General features: G+C 40.4%; 1 protein-coding gene across 1 annotated transcript; it reads right to left on the bottom strand.

Moving 5' to 3' along the window:
- Nucleotides 1–4,470: 4,470 nt before the first annotated feature.
- LOC134002120 (serine/threonine-protein kinase H1-like) lies at nt 4,471–12,841 on the bottom strand. The gene is made up of 4 exons (XM_062441401.1): nt 12,561–12,841; nt 11,285–11,730; nt 11,010–11,236; nt 4,471–4,863 (listed from the first exon to the last, which is right to left on the bottom strand). The coding sequence occupies exons 1-4, from the start codon at nt 12,839–12,841 to the stop codon at nt 4,471–4,473; spliced, it is 1,347 nt and encodes a 448-aa protein (XP_062297385.1).
- Between the last annotated feature and the right edge of the window lie 2,395 nt (nt 12,842–15,236).

Below are 15,236 nucleotides of genomic sequence, written 5' to 3'. Positions count from 1 at the left end.
GTAGATGGAACAAAAACCAACAAAAAAATATATACTTTTCCACTGTTTAAATGCACCATACCATATTTGTTCATGTGCTTTTCTTCACTTTCTTCACATTCTGGTTTGGTCTGTAAAGGTTCCGTTGGCCACTTATGTGTTATGTCAATTATGTCTTTTTCCTAAGCTACTCTGCCTGTATAGCTTCACATTTAACAGATACTGAATGAAAGATTCTGAATCTCAGCAATTAAGCACATATACGAAAATGTCAAATCACATCCCAAAATGTCACACTATTCCTTTAGATTATAATTTAAATTCACCCTGTTTCACGCTATCTACATGGCAGTCTGCTAAAAATGCCTCACAGAAGTGACTAAATGTCGCATTGTGCCTGATTGTACATCGCATTTAAAACGGACCTGCTGCACCCCCAGGATATGACAGGTGCAAATTTTGTGAGGCAAACAACTGGTGGGATCCAGGCCACAATCTAAATGAGAATTTCTGAGTAGAAAGAATAATGAGACAGTTTACTTTCATTGCATCCTCAATGAGAGTTGTATTGACCCACCTTGTGTTCCTGTGGCGCAGTATCTGCAGCACAATAAGAGGACAACAGCAAATAGCAGGCTCATCTGGAAAAAAAGGACGTAGGAAAGCAATTTACCGACTAAAAATGTAGACCATTCTTTCCTCTCAAATCATTAAGGTGGAGTGGAGGTGTAATTGTTGTTTGAGGAAAATAATCTCTACACCGAGCTACTCACAGAAGACCCCAATATTTGATCTACTGGGTATTTGGTTTATACAATAGAAATAAGAGGCACTTACTGGGTGCCCTGGTGGTCTAATGGTTAAGGCGCATACCCAAATAACATCCACGGCTCGCCTCCTGGTTGAGGCACCCTTGTTGCATGTCATACCCCTATCTTTACCTCACTGTGTCTCTCCATTGGCTGTCAAATAAAAGCAAAATGCCATAAAAATAATCTAAAAAAATAAATGAAGAGGCACTTACCTTGAACGATTCCACCATGTGAAGTAAACATAAAGGGGGAAACGGGTGTCTTCCCTCTGAGGGAGGGACCAGATGGTTTCCTACACCCACCCTGTGCAGGACATGAGCTGGGGTACTCTTCTCCTGCGCTCCCTCCCTCTGTTATCCTCCTTCTTATAGCAGCCACAAGTGGATCTGCCAGCTTATGTTCCAGGGTCCTGAGCAGCAAATGATCTCTTCAAGTAAGGCCAAAGAAAAAGAGAATAAATCCTTGGTTTTCTGCTGAGAGCAGCTGATGAAAAGAAAAAGACAGTTTCTGACATACTTTTCCCCATATAGCACACAGCTGGTGTTAGAGAGCAAATGCTATCGCCTATATTCTTTGCTATGCTCTGCTTTCTCAATTGTTTGGCCTTGCAGACCACTATATGAGACTAAAGCCCATACAGAGAGATATTGACCTGACTGCCACACAAGCTAAATGAGTTTTGAGAACATGTTCCTTGCTCAAAATCCACCCAAGCTATGCAGAGGCTTTGGAGTCTCCCCCTCTAGCAAGAACAGAGCCTTTAAACCTCCGTGGTCCGAGCCAATGTCCTCCTGCTCTAGGCAGAGGAGTCAAATAAATAATATGAAAGCTGATCCACTGCTAATGGCAGATTTATTTGCATCCAACTGGTGGGATTGAAGTTTTATCCCACAGAGGAGTCGGCTCCCATGGCTGTGTGGACAGAAACTACAGAATGATCACATAGCATCACACACTAAAATAATAGGAGGATTATCAGCAGCACTCTAATAAAGAGTGGAAGTAAATATGCAGTGAATTTCCTCAACATCAAGCAGCTTTCACTGCCTTCTCCAAACCCAATGTAACAGCAAAAAGACAATGGAATTAGTTAGTGTGCAGAAATGAGATGGACAATACATCGGAGCGACAGTTGGTTTGTTATTCCAGTTTGAGAGATAATGGCGATGAGAACTGAATCATAATAGTTAAGGGAAGAAAAAAAGGGAACACTTTCCATTATTGCTGACTTCTATTTGATTTAATTCAATTCTTTATCAGTCTGCGGGTGGAATTTTGTTTGCAGACAGAGTTTAAAATAAAAATGCATAACAAATCACGTCTCCCTCAACCGTACAGTCAAACATAATTTGATAAGACCAGATATAGACTCAATTGCACAACACAATGCACACAATTCAATAACAATAGGAAAAGTTTTCTCATAGGCACATCCAAAAACAAGTTACTGTGACTCATTTTACAGCAGAATAAGGAGCTTTCATCAGTGCATAAAGAAAGAAGACCACGCACTGTTTGCTCCAGCAATTTAAGGAGATTACCTCAATGCCCATGCACAAACATCCTACTGTCAGTATGTTGTGCTCTGTACTTACTTGCTGACACATTATATTCAAAAAAACACTAGCAGTTTTAGTCTCCCTCCCAAAGAGACATTGATCTCAGGACACTGAGGATGAACAACCATTAAGAGGCATTATCAACTCCCCAATGCTCCCTGCTGGAGAACAAATGTTTGAGCCACCTCCAAATGATATCATCCATATTCACAATTCACTAATGCACCACATAGAGCCTGACTGTGTCTATGAATTAAAGTTTTAGTGGTGTAATGGTAACCAGCTAAACTCTAAACAGAATCTGATTTATTTTACCAGCAAGCAAGCATTCCCTTAATTTTTAATATCATTTTGCAATCATCTGCAGATTAAGACTGTGAGAAAAGGTTGAAAGCAAGTAGAGTTTCCAAAGTCAAGCATTTTACAGTTTATTAACTACATTAAATTGATGAAGACTATGACAAGGTGTTGACATTCCCTGGGGCAGCAAAATTGTATGTAGATCTTGAGTTCAGATACTTTTGCCTGTCTGCTATTTCCAAGATCAAACATGTCCATAACCTTTTCCTGAATTTTGAACTGAATGTTGCGGTTGTCCACAGATGAACACGAAGAGATGGTGATTGAAAGCTTAAGAAAAGCTACAAAGTGGACCTTGAGCTTCCAAAATCAAGCATACACTTTGACAGTCTGTTAACCCATTTTAATTACAGCATCTGTCCTACATTTCATTTGATAAAAACACAAAAGAATAATGAAGATAGCCTCTTGGGGGAAAAAAAATCACCAAGAAAAGAGTAATAAATCTAAAAAACTTGGTTATATCTTTGGCTTGAAAGACTGTTGTTGAAGCATGAGGCCCAAAATTGCACAAAATTGTTTTTCATCTCACTTTTTTAAAAACATACAACTAGTGCCTTCTCTTATTAGATATGTGATCACACACAAAATATGTATACATTATTGGTCCTCCTAGAAAAGAAGGTAGTTTATAATGGTCTTATGTAACAAAAGAACACTGCTCCAAGTCATTTTTTCCATAAGATGGGCTTTTTATATACCGTGTGTCTTCTTGATGAAATATAATATCTTGCATCCAGATTCTGTGTATGTAAAAACAATACAAGACTTGTCATCTGCAACAACAATCATGAATCATTGATTATTAAAACAAAGAGGGATACAATCAGCAATATAGTATGTATGGTATTGCTAAACAAGAATGAGCTTCATTGATAATTATGTTTAACATCTGACTTGCTTTTTAATGCACTCTCAGAACTTTTATACCCCTCCCGTCGCACACTTCTATTACCATTTTAATTTAAATCTTCTCACTGGAAAAACAGGATATTTCGAAATGTTGTTTGCTGTTGTTTACGGCTTATATAATGTTTGGGGGAGAGCAGAGAGCTCCTTAAATTGTGAGCTTCATTTTAACTTGATAGAGGCCTGTCAACAAATATCTGGATTCTTCTTTCAGTGGCTCCACAGGACTGTGGGTGCTGGCATGTAGGAGGAGTGACAACAAAAGGAAAGACTGGAGCGTTATTGCCTCTTTCTGCCTCAAAATGTAAAAAAAATGTAAATCTTTTGCTGTTTGGTGGAGGGGAGTTCAAATTCTATTTTTAAAAATGAAAAAGATCAGAGTGGAAGGAGCGAGTTTTCTTCTACTTTACATACCCTGCTAAGATGAATTCCCATTTTTCAAATGATGAATTTCTCTTTTTTGGAATGAACCTCCTCACAGGCAGGTAATGTGGTGACTCATAATGATCTGAAACACTGAACCCATTAGTCAGAGCTGTGTGAATAACCAGGGGCCCGAGACCTTGCGCTGGTGGACAACTCTGTCTCAATATAGGCCTGGACCTAAAAACTGAAGGATATTCACTAACTTAACCTGACCACAAGACACTAATGGAGGATGGAAGTCAGCCTTCAGGAAAGCTGGGGTGATTAGTCTAGTAGAGAAACCTGACTGAAGTCCACAGTGGAGGAAACTTTTTTTGTCACAACACCTGTCTCAGACACTTTGGATCCCTGTTTTCAGCTCTGAGGTTTATGACTGCAAAGCTGATTGAGTTCAGGCAGATGGTTCCATCCCTTCATTAGCCTTCTCATGAATCTGATGCTCTAGCTGGATGGTGTTGATGATCCAGGAGCCCTTTGGCTGGATGTTGTATTGCTCTCTGTGGCTGAGTCAGTCCAGATGTTGTGCTCTGTGGCTGCTTCTGTTGCTCTTGGTTTTTTTCCAGTGACATTAGCCTTCCCAGGCCGTTGGCATCACTGGAGCTTGCTGTGCTGCTTGGGCACCGGGAGGAGCTGCGTGATGCCCGCTGCCTGAGGTTCTGGGAGATGGATCGATGGAGGTTCCTCATCGAAGAGCTGGCTGCCATGGTGACCACCCAGGGGTGATGGATGGCTTGGTCAGCGGTCAGACGGATGGCCGGGTCTAATGCCAGCAGGCGCTGAATGAAGTCCTTGGCCAGGTTGGACACAGAAGGCCATGGCTGTGAAAAAGAAGAAGCAGAGCAAGGTAACTGCTATCAATGAGAATATAAAAGCACTCACTCCAGAGGTTTTCAATTCAGCCTACTCACACCTTCATGACACACACACACACAGACACTGTTGAACCAAAATTCCTCTAAAAGCACCAGCTGGGTATCTAGAAGAGCCGCCTGCACAGATTCAAAGCCTTTTCAAAGCAGGATGCAAGATTTCATTCTAACAAAGCAATAAAACTATGATCCCTGTGCTCTGCAGGCCTAACAAGCAGAACTAAACTCAAAGGAAAGCTAAATGTCACTGGGCAAAGGAAGGCAGCATTCTTGGCTGAATGAATATAAAGCCTGGGAGGTAGGACGGCCCTGCCGTATGTGTGGGATTTGGGTGCATGTTTATTCTTAGCTTGCATTAGCTTCACAAAAAAAGCATCACAGATGAGCCTCATTGGGATTTGTTGCTTTTTGTTAATTCAAATAGCAAATCATTCCTCTTGTCATGACCCAAGCTGACATTCAAGAGTACTTTGAAATCCTGCACAATCATGCCATATTTCCAGTGAGAGAGAAAACATCTGAATCATTATCATAATCCAGAATCATTAAATAATTCATCATGGCTTTGGTTCTCCGTTATGCAGACAACACTGTGGAGACCTGCCTCAGGAAATGGATGACCTTTGGGCTTAATCTTAATTAAAATATTACTAATACAGACATTGAATTAGATTGATATGGCATCGGATTAAAAAGATGACCAAGACAACTGGTTGAGCTATGATGCATGTTGTGATAATTCCTTATGAAACACGGGCTAGTATGGATATTGTGACAATAACACAATAACCTTTAACAGTGTCAAAAAGTAAACATGTCCTCCAGTGTTTAGTTGGGATTGTTTAAATGAAGTCAGTTAACAATAAACATAATTCAGAAAACTGCGTCCTTAATCATCTCTATCTCTCTCATCTCATCTTTAAGATGCAAAAAACATTTCCACAGTCACTCACCAATTAGCTAAAATATTTCTCAACCATGTCTGGCTGGGGAGAATAGAAGCTAAATACAGTAAAATCTGTGTGTGCAAAATTCTCTCATTCTCCGCTCAACCTCGCACAGATCTCGCTCTTTAGGGAGGTCTCGCTCTCCATTTTAATCCCGAAATGCATTTCTCTCTCCTTTTTTGTCTCTCGCCGAGTAATGACAATTAATCAAGCATGAAATTGACAATCGTGAGACTGTTGCCGGTGAGAGGAATTCAAAGAAGCAAGGACTCGCTTATTCTCACAGTGCACTGAGTGGAGACAAGTGTGTGTGTGTGTGTGTGTGTGTGTGTGTATGAGCACAGCGCAGAGTGCAGAGCCGTTGCCACCGCCGTACTAGTCACAAAAATGCTTCTCATTCAAACTTTCTTCTCACTGTGTTATTTCACACCTGAGAGGCAGGCAGAGTGACACTTGGTTTCCCTGGGAAAGAGAGAAAGTGTTTGATTGAGCTTCCACAACTTTCTTCTTCATCTATAGCACTAGTGGTGATTCAATGAGGCTCTCTATTGCAGCACCATGAAATACACATTTGATAGCAGTCATGGCTATCAGATGCCTTGTATCCTTGATCTGGAATGAGGGGAACACATAAGCTTAGAGCATGCTTGTTATGCAGGATACACAGTGAAGTCTATACTAGCTAGGAAAGATGCAGAAAAAAAATAAATCTGAAGCCCCAGCTGAGAGGGAGCAAAAGTTTGCCTCCCTCTTGCTATCACAACATGGTCTCACAATCTGTGTACAAATACTTTACGCTTTCAAACTGCATGCACTGCACACCCCAAAGATTTTGCATTGCAGGTGATATGACAATGTGTCATTTTTTAACTTTTTCATGTGTCATTGAAGGCTTTTGCTTCGATTTAGGCAGAACCCTAACCCTGGTTGAGGTTAGGGAAAGATCAGGGTTTGGTGACACTAAAACGTGACACTAAAAATCTCTGTTTAAAATGCCTGATGCGACCAGCCTCCTCCTAATAAGCCATATAAAATGAAGTTAATATTAATAAAGTTGCATTATATTATCATGACTTCTCTAGAAAGGATTGGCATATCACTTGCACACCTAATTGGACTTTGGTGTACACACTGCACACAATTTGAAAGTTTATGATGGTGTTATTTGTACGAAGGTTAAAGAGACTGGTCTGGCTATCAAAACGGTTCACCTAAAGAAGAAAAGACGTAACTGTGTTGTCTTCTTGGAACCGAGCCACCTGCAGGAAGTTTATCTCTCCCCCTTACTTTGACCATTTTTCACGTCAAAATACACAAAGGCTTTATTGTGTTTGCTGGAAAGGGGCGAGAGCTGGTGTTATACATCACTGTTGAGCAGAGCCGAAGAGAAGTGGTGGGGGGTGGGAGGGGGTGCGAGTGGAGTGTGGATATGGCATAAGCAGTGAAGAAACCTACAGGGCTTGGCTTATTGAGCAACATCTTGTTAGAGTGAATGAGGATCTCCTCTGACAGTGTTTGCGGTGTGTGCTACATCTTTACCTGACAAATCCATGATTGCAACAAATGAAGAAAACGCTAGAAGGTTGGATTAAACTAATGTGATCACGAGGATAATACACTTTTGAGTAATGATCAACTCCACATGAGAATCCCCTGCTTTACAATTCACTCAAATCTGATTCACCTGCCGGCATTTCCTCAGTAGCAAAGCCACATTTAAAATATGCCTCATCATAATGAGTCCAAATGGGAAAGGTGGCTTGTTGTTAATTCAAGTAAACGTTGCAGCTAACCACAGTAATCAAAATATCAATACCCGGATGCAAGAGAGATTGGCCTGTCATGTACAATACACTGTGGCCAAGTGGAGTCTGGGTTTGTTCACATTGGTGCTCACTAGGGGGCAGACTGGGCTAACCGTTACCCAGACTGCCCTGCTTCTGCTGAGAGATGCAGATGTTTGGGTTGGGTCAGAAAACTGTGGCTTCAATAACACAGCTGCAGAATGCAGAGGAGGTTACAAGGCTAATGCAAAGCTTTATGCTTTACATACAAAAGCCTGCCATGACATAAGCACACATTCATGTACACACACACACACACACACACACACACACACACACACACACACACACACACACACACACACACACACACACACACACACACACACACACACACTTCAGATGAGATACCCAGATTTTGTCCGATGTGCGGTAAATGGATTGGGTGATAAGGTGCAAACCCCCCCGGAGGCTACACCTATTCTTCCTCTGCCCTGCTTGTCCTCTGTCCCCTCCTGTTTTTCCCTCCCTCCCTCCTCTGCAACCCCCTCTGCTCCACTTCTCCCTCCCACTGTTGAGCCAACGCATCAGTGTGAGCCTGCACTACAGGTCTTAAGGCCAGTGGCTGTTGCTCCAGTGGGGGAAATGTGTGTGTGTGTGTGTGTGTGTGTGTGTGTGTGTGTGTGTGTTTCTGTGTGTGTGGTGCTGTGGGGGCTGGGGGATGCAGGTGGGAGACAGAGAGACCAAGTTTATGGGCAGGTGCCGGGGGCCATTTGCATTAGTGAGTGAGTCTCACCTCCGTGTTAGCCCACACACACACACAAGCACACACACACACTCACATTTACTACATGTCCCTATTCAGCTTCAATAAATACAAAGGGTTACTGTTTTTGAAAGAAGAATGTCTGTAATTGCAGCCCTTGTGTATTAATTTGCACTGTAGAGAAGCACAGTAATTTTTTAAATTTTTATATGTCCATCTATAAACATGTCAATACTTAAAGTGAATCCTGCTTTGTTGAATACTTATTCCAAATAATCTAGCGACAATATCCTGATTCTGCTATTAATGAATAATACATTATACATTTCTGTACAACCTATAGAAGAACCTAGAGTCATATGTTTAAAAAGCAATTTGTTAGCACATAACAGGTTAGTGTTAGACTTTAAATGAATAAATTACACTTGTTAATACATGGATGTAATTAGAAAAGGGATTAGCAGATTGATAGTTAACCAAAATAAATAGCAGCTTTTTTAAAGGAATTTAACAATCCAGCTTTACAGTTTTTCAAAAGGAAATTACGAGGGGTATTACTTTTTTCAATTTGCATCCTGATTTACCAATTGCTTTCCCACTTACTATTCCATTTACCAAAGCTATTATCATTTATAGGCCCTTGTTGTGCCAAACTGCATTCATTTCCTGCATTTCTGCCTTTTTGAAGGCACAGAGTGTGAAGTGTCACTAAATTCAAGTTATATTTTGTGCTTATGTTTGGCGGCAGAGTGGCTTAGTGGTTAGCACTGTTATCTTAAAGCAAAAGGGTCCTTGGTTTGAATCGAGCAGCTGGCTAGACTCTTCTGCAAGGACTTTGTATTTTTCAAAAGAAAGATTTACTGAGTTATACTGATAACTTTTCAGGCTAAATCTTTTTTTACATCAGTCCTTGTTCCAGACTTGAGGCGGCTCGGTTAAGTTATCCAGATTACTCAGTAAGCCTTTAACTTAGAACAAGGTACAAGAAAAATGGAAACTCAGTGACTCTGAACAGTTTAGATAATGGCTACAATAATCACAAAAAATAAAAAAATATATGAAATAATGAATAAAAATTATTAGTATTATTACAGCAGTCTTTTATTATCCATTTGATTATTATGTTCTTAATAATTTGAAAGGCTGACATGGCACATGACCATAATCTTCTGATGAAATCATATCTTGCCCATTTGTAATGACATTGATTATCTATTACTCCATTACTAGACATCTTGAGTGCTTCAAGATGTGGGTCTACTTTTCGCTGGTCTACTTGTCCCTCTGTTCAATTGGTGGACAGCTCATTTCACGAAACTCTTCAAGACAGATTTAATATGAAGGGAATTACTCAGGCTGTACTCGTGAATCTTCATCACACATAACAGCAGTATAATCACAGTGAGTGTGTGTATGTGTGTAAACATCTTGTCAACTTAGAAATGTAATTGATGACCGATCCATCAAGCCCTGGACTGCCACTCAGCCATGTATGATGTCTTCATATTATCCTTGTATGAACTTACGGATTGAAGTTTTTACTGCATCTCACTGGAATAACATACGGTCCTATAAAATATGATTTTCCTGAGGATTTTCCTCCACCACTGTGTCCTACATATGAGCTGTGTCAAAAGCCACCATGAAAACGTGAAATAAGCCCTTGCATAAACTCTAGAAGGATTTTGCACTATTGTTCAGTTGGTGGTCAGTGCAGCGGTAAACACAGGGATAATAGTCCAGGGCCTATGTAAGGGAGCCTCTTGTATGCCAGACTAAAATGTCAGACTGCATCCCTGAGAATCAGGCCAGGCTTAAAGCCCAGTGAATAATCCAGCCTTGGGTGTAATCAGCGTGAAAGAACAAGCTCTAACTCACCACTGAGCTCGATAGAATAGGCTGTTAAAAATACCCACTTCAGTCGTATGAATGAGGAAAGTGGGAAAAAAAACATGCATCTGTATTTTATGTATCCTCATAGAGCTAAAGCAGGCAGAAACTCCAGGCACCAAAACAAACTTTTGCATATCCATTCATGTTCATTACAATGTTGCATAGGAAGAAAACAAGGAAAAAATCATTTTGTTAAAACACCTGCGCTGGAACATGCTCAGTTGAGATTTTTCTATTTACACTTAAACGCTGATATTTCTAGTAGTTCTAATAGTTTAATCAGTAAGATGTGAATTATTCTGGGGCATTGTTTACAAATATTTTGTCAGGGTTGGATAATTGCAAAGCCTGCACATCATACTTAACAAAACCAAACCAAACCATAATGTGTTGTTGGAAAAGAGCCATGTGTCAAAACTGAACTTTTAATTGAAACTGTTTTTTTGTAGGCAGAGATACTCTGGAATGCGCTCATCCATTGAGTTAACCAACAGTCAGTTAAAGAATTGCATGTTTTTGGGCTAAATTTGAGAGCAATAAGAAAGGGACAATTTATAACTTTTTCACTTGACTTTTTGTGTTTCCTCCCAGCAAAAAGGTTGCAAGTTAGCACACTTGCACTGTCCACTACTATATATGCTTCAAATAAATACTTGATGTACTTAACTAAACTCAAATCTACAATGAAAAGCTAAGAAAACTTACATCTCCATGGAAGCTGTATTTTCCTCTAAGAATGGATCTGTAGAGCCGCACTCGACTGTCGTCCTCAAAGGGCATAGATCCACTCAGCATGATGTAGGCGATCACCCCCAGCGCCCACATGTCTACTGCACAGGAATAGGGTCTCATCAGCAACATTTCAGGGGCCATGTACTCAGGGGTTCCACAGGTTGTTCTCAAGGACCATGTATGGTCTGCCCCAGTCCCATCTCCTCCATTACTTCTGTCAGCGCCTGAAACCTCTGACCCTGTGACACCAAAGGTTGCCAGTCCAAAGTCAGTCACCAGCAGCCTGGAGTCAGCCCCAGGGTGGTAGTAGAGAAGATTCTCAGGCTTCAAGTCTCTGTGGGTGATACCCAGCATGTGGAGGTATCCCACCCCAGCCAGCACCATCCGGAGGGCCTGGGTGGCATCCCGCTCTGTGAAGTGTCCTTTGCTAACGACACGTTCCAACAGTTCCCCTCCTGTAGCCAGCTCCAGCACCATGTAGACCCGCTGTGGAAACTGAAACACCTCGATTAACTGAATCACATTCGCATGGCTCACCCGCGGCAGCACCGCCAGCTCAGAGGCGCACACCTCATGGCCCTCTGGGGCCTCTACCTCCATCATTTTTATGGCGAAGGGCTGGCGAGACGCCCTGTGCTCCACACGTACAACACGACTGAAGCTTCCACGACCGATCAGAGCCTTGATGTCATATCTGACAGGACAGAAGGGGAATGATGACTCATTACAACATAACTATCTCATGATACACTGTTGCAAAGCACTCAGTGTCTCTTACTGCAGCTGCAGCAGTGATGTATGGAATGAGATCTGTACGCTGCAGCAAAGCTGATCAAGGAAATTCATCTTTTCTTTGTATGAAGCAGTTGCTGAATAAAATGATTCTGATGTAGATCACTAATGATGTTGAAGTTTCAAGTTCAAAATAAGCAAACCATTTAAACAAGACAATACTTCATGTATGCTATGACTAATCACATGTGGAGGGGTGATGTCACCTTTCTTTCTTTAATTGTTTATAAGCTTTCATCTGACAAGTACAGGAAGAGAGTTCTCAGGTATTACAAGTCCTACTCCTCTTAAATGAGTGTGTTACTGCTATGCACTAATAAATTGTATCACATGAAGGTTGGTGGTGGTGGGCTGAGTAGAAGGAGAAAGCTTGTTACATTAAAAGGCTCCCATGAACACAGTGAAGACTCTTAATAAGCCATTTCACCTTGTTGTGTGAATAAGTGCAAAAAAAAGGCTGCTCACCACATGAGGTCAAATTGGTCAGATTTCTTTTGCTCTCTTTTTTAACACAGTAAATTACTTGAAATTGGAAAGACAGGCAGGTATGCTGCTTCGCTGATATGAAGTATGATTTGATCAACATGGTGGCAGGTGGTAGGTAAATATTGGTGTTAAGATATAAGCCATGCAGTCAGATGCAGAAATGTAATATCACTAGATTATTTCAGAAAAGGGCTGTGCAAAAAAGTGTATTGACATTGCCTTTGAATCTTTACTGTTAATATTTACCTTGCTGTCACCCGTGGGTCAAACTTGTCCTTATACTTGGCAACTTTATCCCTCTGTCGTCCATCTCTGAGCATCTGCTGTTGGCCGTTTGACGTTGGTGGAAGATTTTTACTGCTTGTGGAAAACCACTGACCCCTCTGCTTCTCCATACGCTTCTTCGGCTTACCATTATCACCACCATCATCATCACGTGCTCTGCTGAAAGCCACAAGAGATTGCACCACACTTACATAGCCCTTCTTGGATGCCTTAGGCTGCACCTTGCTGGTCCCGCAGCCCATCACTCAGTGTAACCAGCCAGTGGCAATAGCTTGTTTCTGCTGGAGCATGCAGGTAAGCACAGATGGCAGGTGTTGCTTTCGGTGTGTTAACAGTAATAGTAAGCTCCACCCAGCCAGCAAGTTGGAGGTGGCAGGTGTGTGAGTTCACCCTCTCACTCACTCATGTGATAAAAGTGTCGCGTAAACAGAAAGTGGTTTGAAGCTATTGTCCCTCCTCATACAGTCGATCACAGTGATTGCAAACCGGGGGTTTCCAAAAGGAAATCACAGATAAAATTGTTAAATATATAAAACCACATATAACAGAATGATTAGTTTTTTTTTTTTATTATAGGGGATACATTAATTTAATTGGTAAAAACCAACCTCAATGTTTGGAGGCTCTACATTCTGTAAAGATGGTAGTACAAACATTTTCATACACTTCAGACTACAGGGTGAGATACTGATCTGCCACTTAATTTGTATGGAAATATTATACTCATATAACTGAGCTACATGGATTAGACAGTTAATTGTTGCTTTGGAGATTAAAGTGGCTGTATCAACATTTTTATATCAACAACAGATCACATGACTACTTACAAACCGACAGATAATTATTAACCAACCCAAGTTCCCCTTTGCTCTATAGGAGCTGTTTAAATGTTTTCTGGCCCACAATGTTACATATTTCACAGATTTGATTCATTCTCTCTCTCTCTCGTCGCTCTCAACAACTTGTTTTCAGTTGCAGCAAATTTAGGATGGGAAAATTGACTTACATTGATCAGGTGGACCCGAACACAACTCCAAATGTGGTAGAAATAGATGTTTATATATATACCCCTTGTTTCTGCTGCTCCCAAGTGCCCAAAGATTCAGTTATTGCAGGTTTAAGCTTTACAGTGTTGTTGTAGTATTACAGTATGTTTTTACATTGTGGAATTGCTATATTTACTGTGATTTTAATATTTCTTTCACCAATATCAACAGAACAGCACATAGCACAAAATAACTCGATGTCTCTTCAAGTCAAATCGATTGGTATTACATTTTTAACTGATTTACCCCCCTAAGCGAGACCAAATGATCTTGGAGCTCCAAACACCCCACATTGTTTTTCTTTTTAAGTACAAACAAAGCAAGAAATCCATCCATTCAAACTGACACTGTTAGCAGGAAGAAGTGATCCTTATAAAAACCTCAGTTCACATATGCACTAGTTATAATACAGATTATAATAGATTTATGTACATGAAGATGAAATGGTGAATACCATATTGTGAAATGTTAGGCTTTTTTCTATGTTGTATTTACAGACAGCAGATTGTATCTCAATAACAGCATAAAATGGTCAAGAACTAATGCTGAGAGTATATTCATTGTGTTGTTGAGCACAATATGTCATACAGTGTGCCTGTAAAAAGCCTGTGACTACAGCTAAGCTACCTTTTCTATTTTCTGCCCTATGTTATGCTGCTGTCATCATGTATCCATAATCTTCAGAGAATAGAAATGGGAAGGTAAAAAAAACGACATACAACCTGCTTCCCCTGCCTGCCACAGCCCCGTACATTGTTTAAAAGAGCTAAACCTTGCAGAAACTGAAGGCGCCGGTGAAAACATGTACATATTTATTCATACCAGGCTACACAGAGGAAGGAAGGGATCAAAAAGAGGGAAGAAGCACCTTTTTACAACAAGTGCTGGGCTGTACACTGAGTTTAAATTATTCTTTTTCACTTGAGAAGTACTGAAATAATGTGGTTATATGAGTTTTGTATAATGAGTTCATGTTTATGAATAAATTGTGCTGCATGTTTTTATATCTAGGAAAATTTGCAGAGCCCACTTCCAAAACCAGGTATACTATTTGACAAATGTTATCTATAGGAAACATAATTTAGGATGTTTTTAAAGGATAACAGTTTGTATGTTTATTTATTTTATTTATTTTGGTGACATCTTTTAATCCAAGATCTTGTTGTTGTTGTTTTGTTAATGCATCACACTTGTCAATCAAACCTATTGTTTCTTAATGTTCTGTTTTTAAGTTTGACATTTCTGTAGGTGGTGCTTTTAAAGTGGTAGCATTCTGCTCATGCTTACTTATTTTCTTATTTTCTTGTGCAGGTGTTGACACGTGAGAAAAATGCACCATTTCCTGTTTTGCCAGCACGATTATTTACACAAAGGGCCCACCAGACACTTAGAAGCAGCAAATGGAAAAGCTTTCATGAAATGAGCAGGGGTTTAATCGCTATTGTGTTATAGCCATTGTTGTAAATGTTTATTTATATGAAAATGTCATAGATTCTATTATACATTTCTGAGTCTTTTCAAAGGTGTAAATTGTGTTGTCACTGAGCAGAGAAGCAGGCTGCATCATCAGTTGCTTGTCTGCTGCATTTTT

Source organism: Scomber scombrus, chromosome 20 (assembly GCF_963691925.1).
Source record: "Scomber scombrus chromosome 20, fScoSco1.1, whole genome shotgun sequence".
Lineage (NCBI taxonomy): Eukaryota > Metazoa > Chordata > Actinopteri > Scombriformes > Scombridae > Scomber > Scomber scombrus.
Note: the sequence above shows the minus strand (reverse complement) of the source record. Positions and strands in the feature narration are given on the sequence as shown.

Bases quoted from the DNA above. Each gene is read 5' to 3' on its own strand.
- LOC134002120 (XM_062441401.1), bottom strand. From the start codon at position 12,841: ATGGGCTGCGGGACCAGCAAGGTGCAGCCTAAGGCATCCAAGAAGGGC. The intron at 11,731-12,560 runs GTAAATATTAAC...CTGTCCTGTCAG, and splicing joins GACCCACGGGTGACAGCAAG to ATATGACATCAAGGCTCTGA. The intron at 4,864-11,009 runs GTAAGTTTTCTT...TCTTTTTCACAG, and splicing joins AATACAGCTTCCATGGAGAT to CCATGGCCTTCTGTGTCCAA.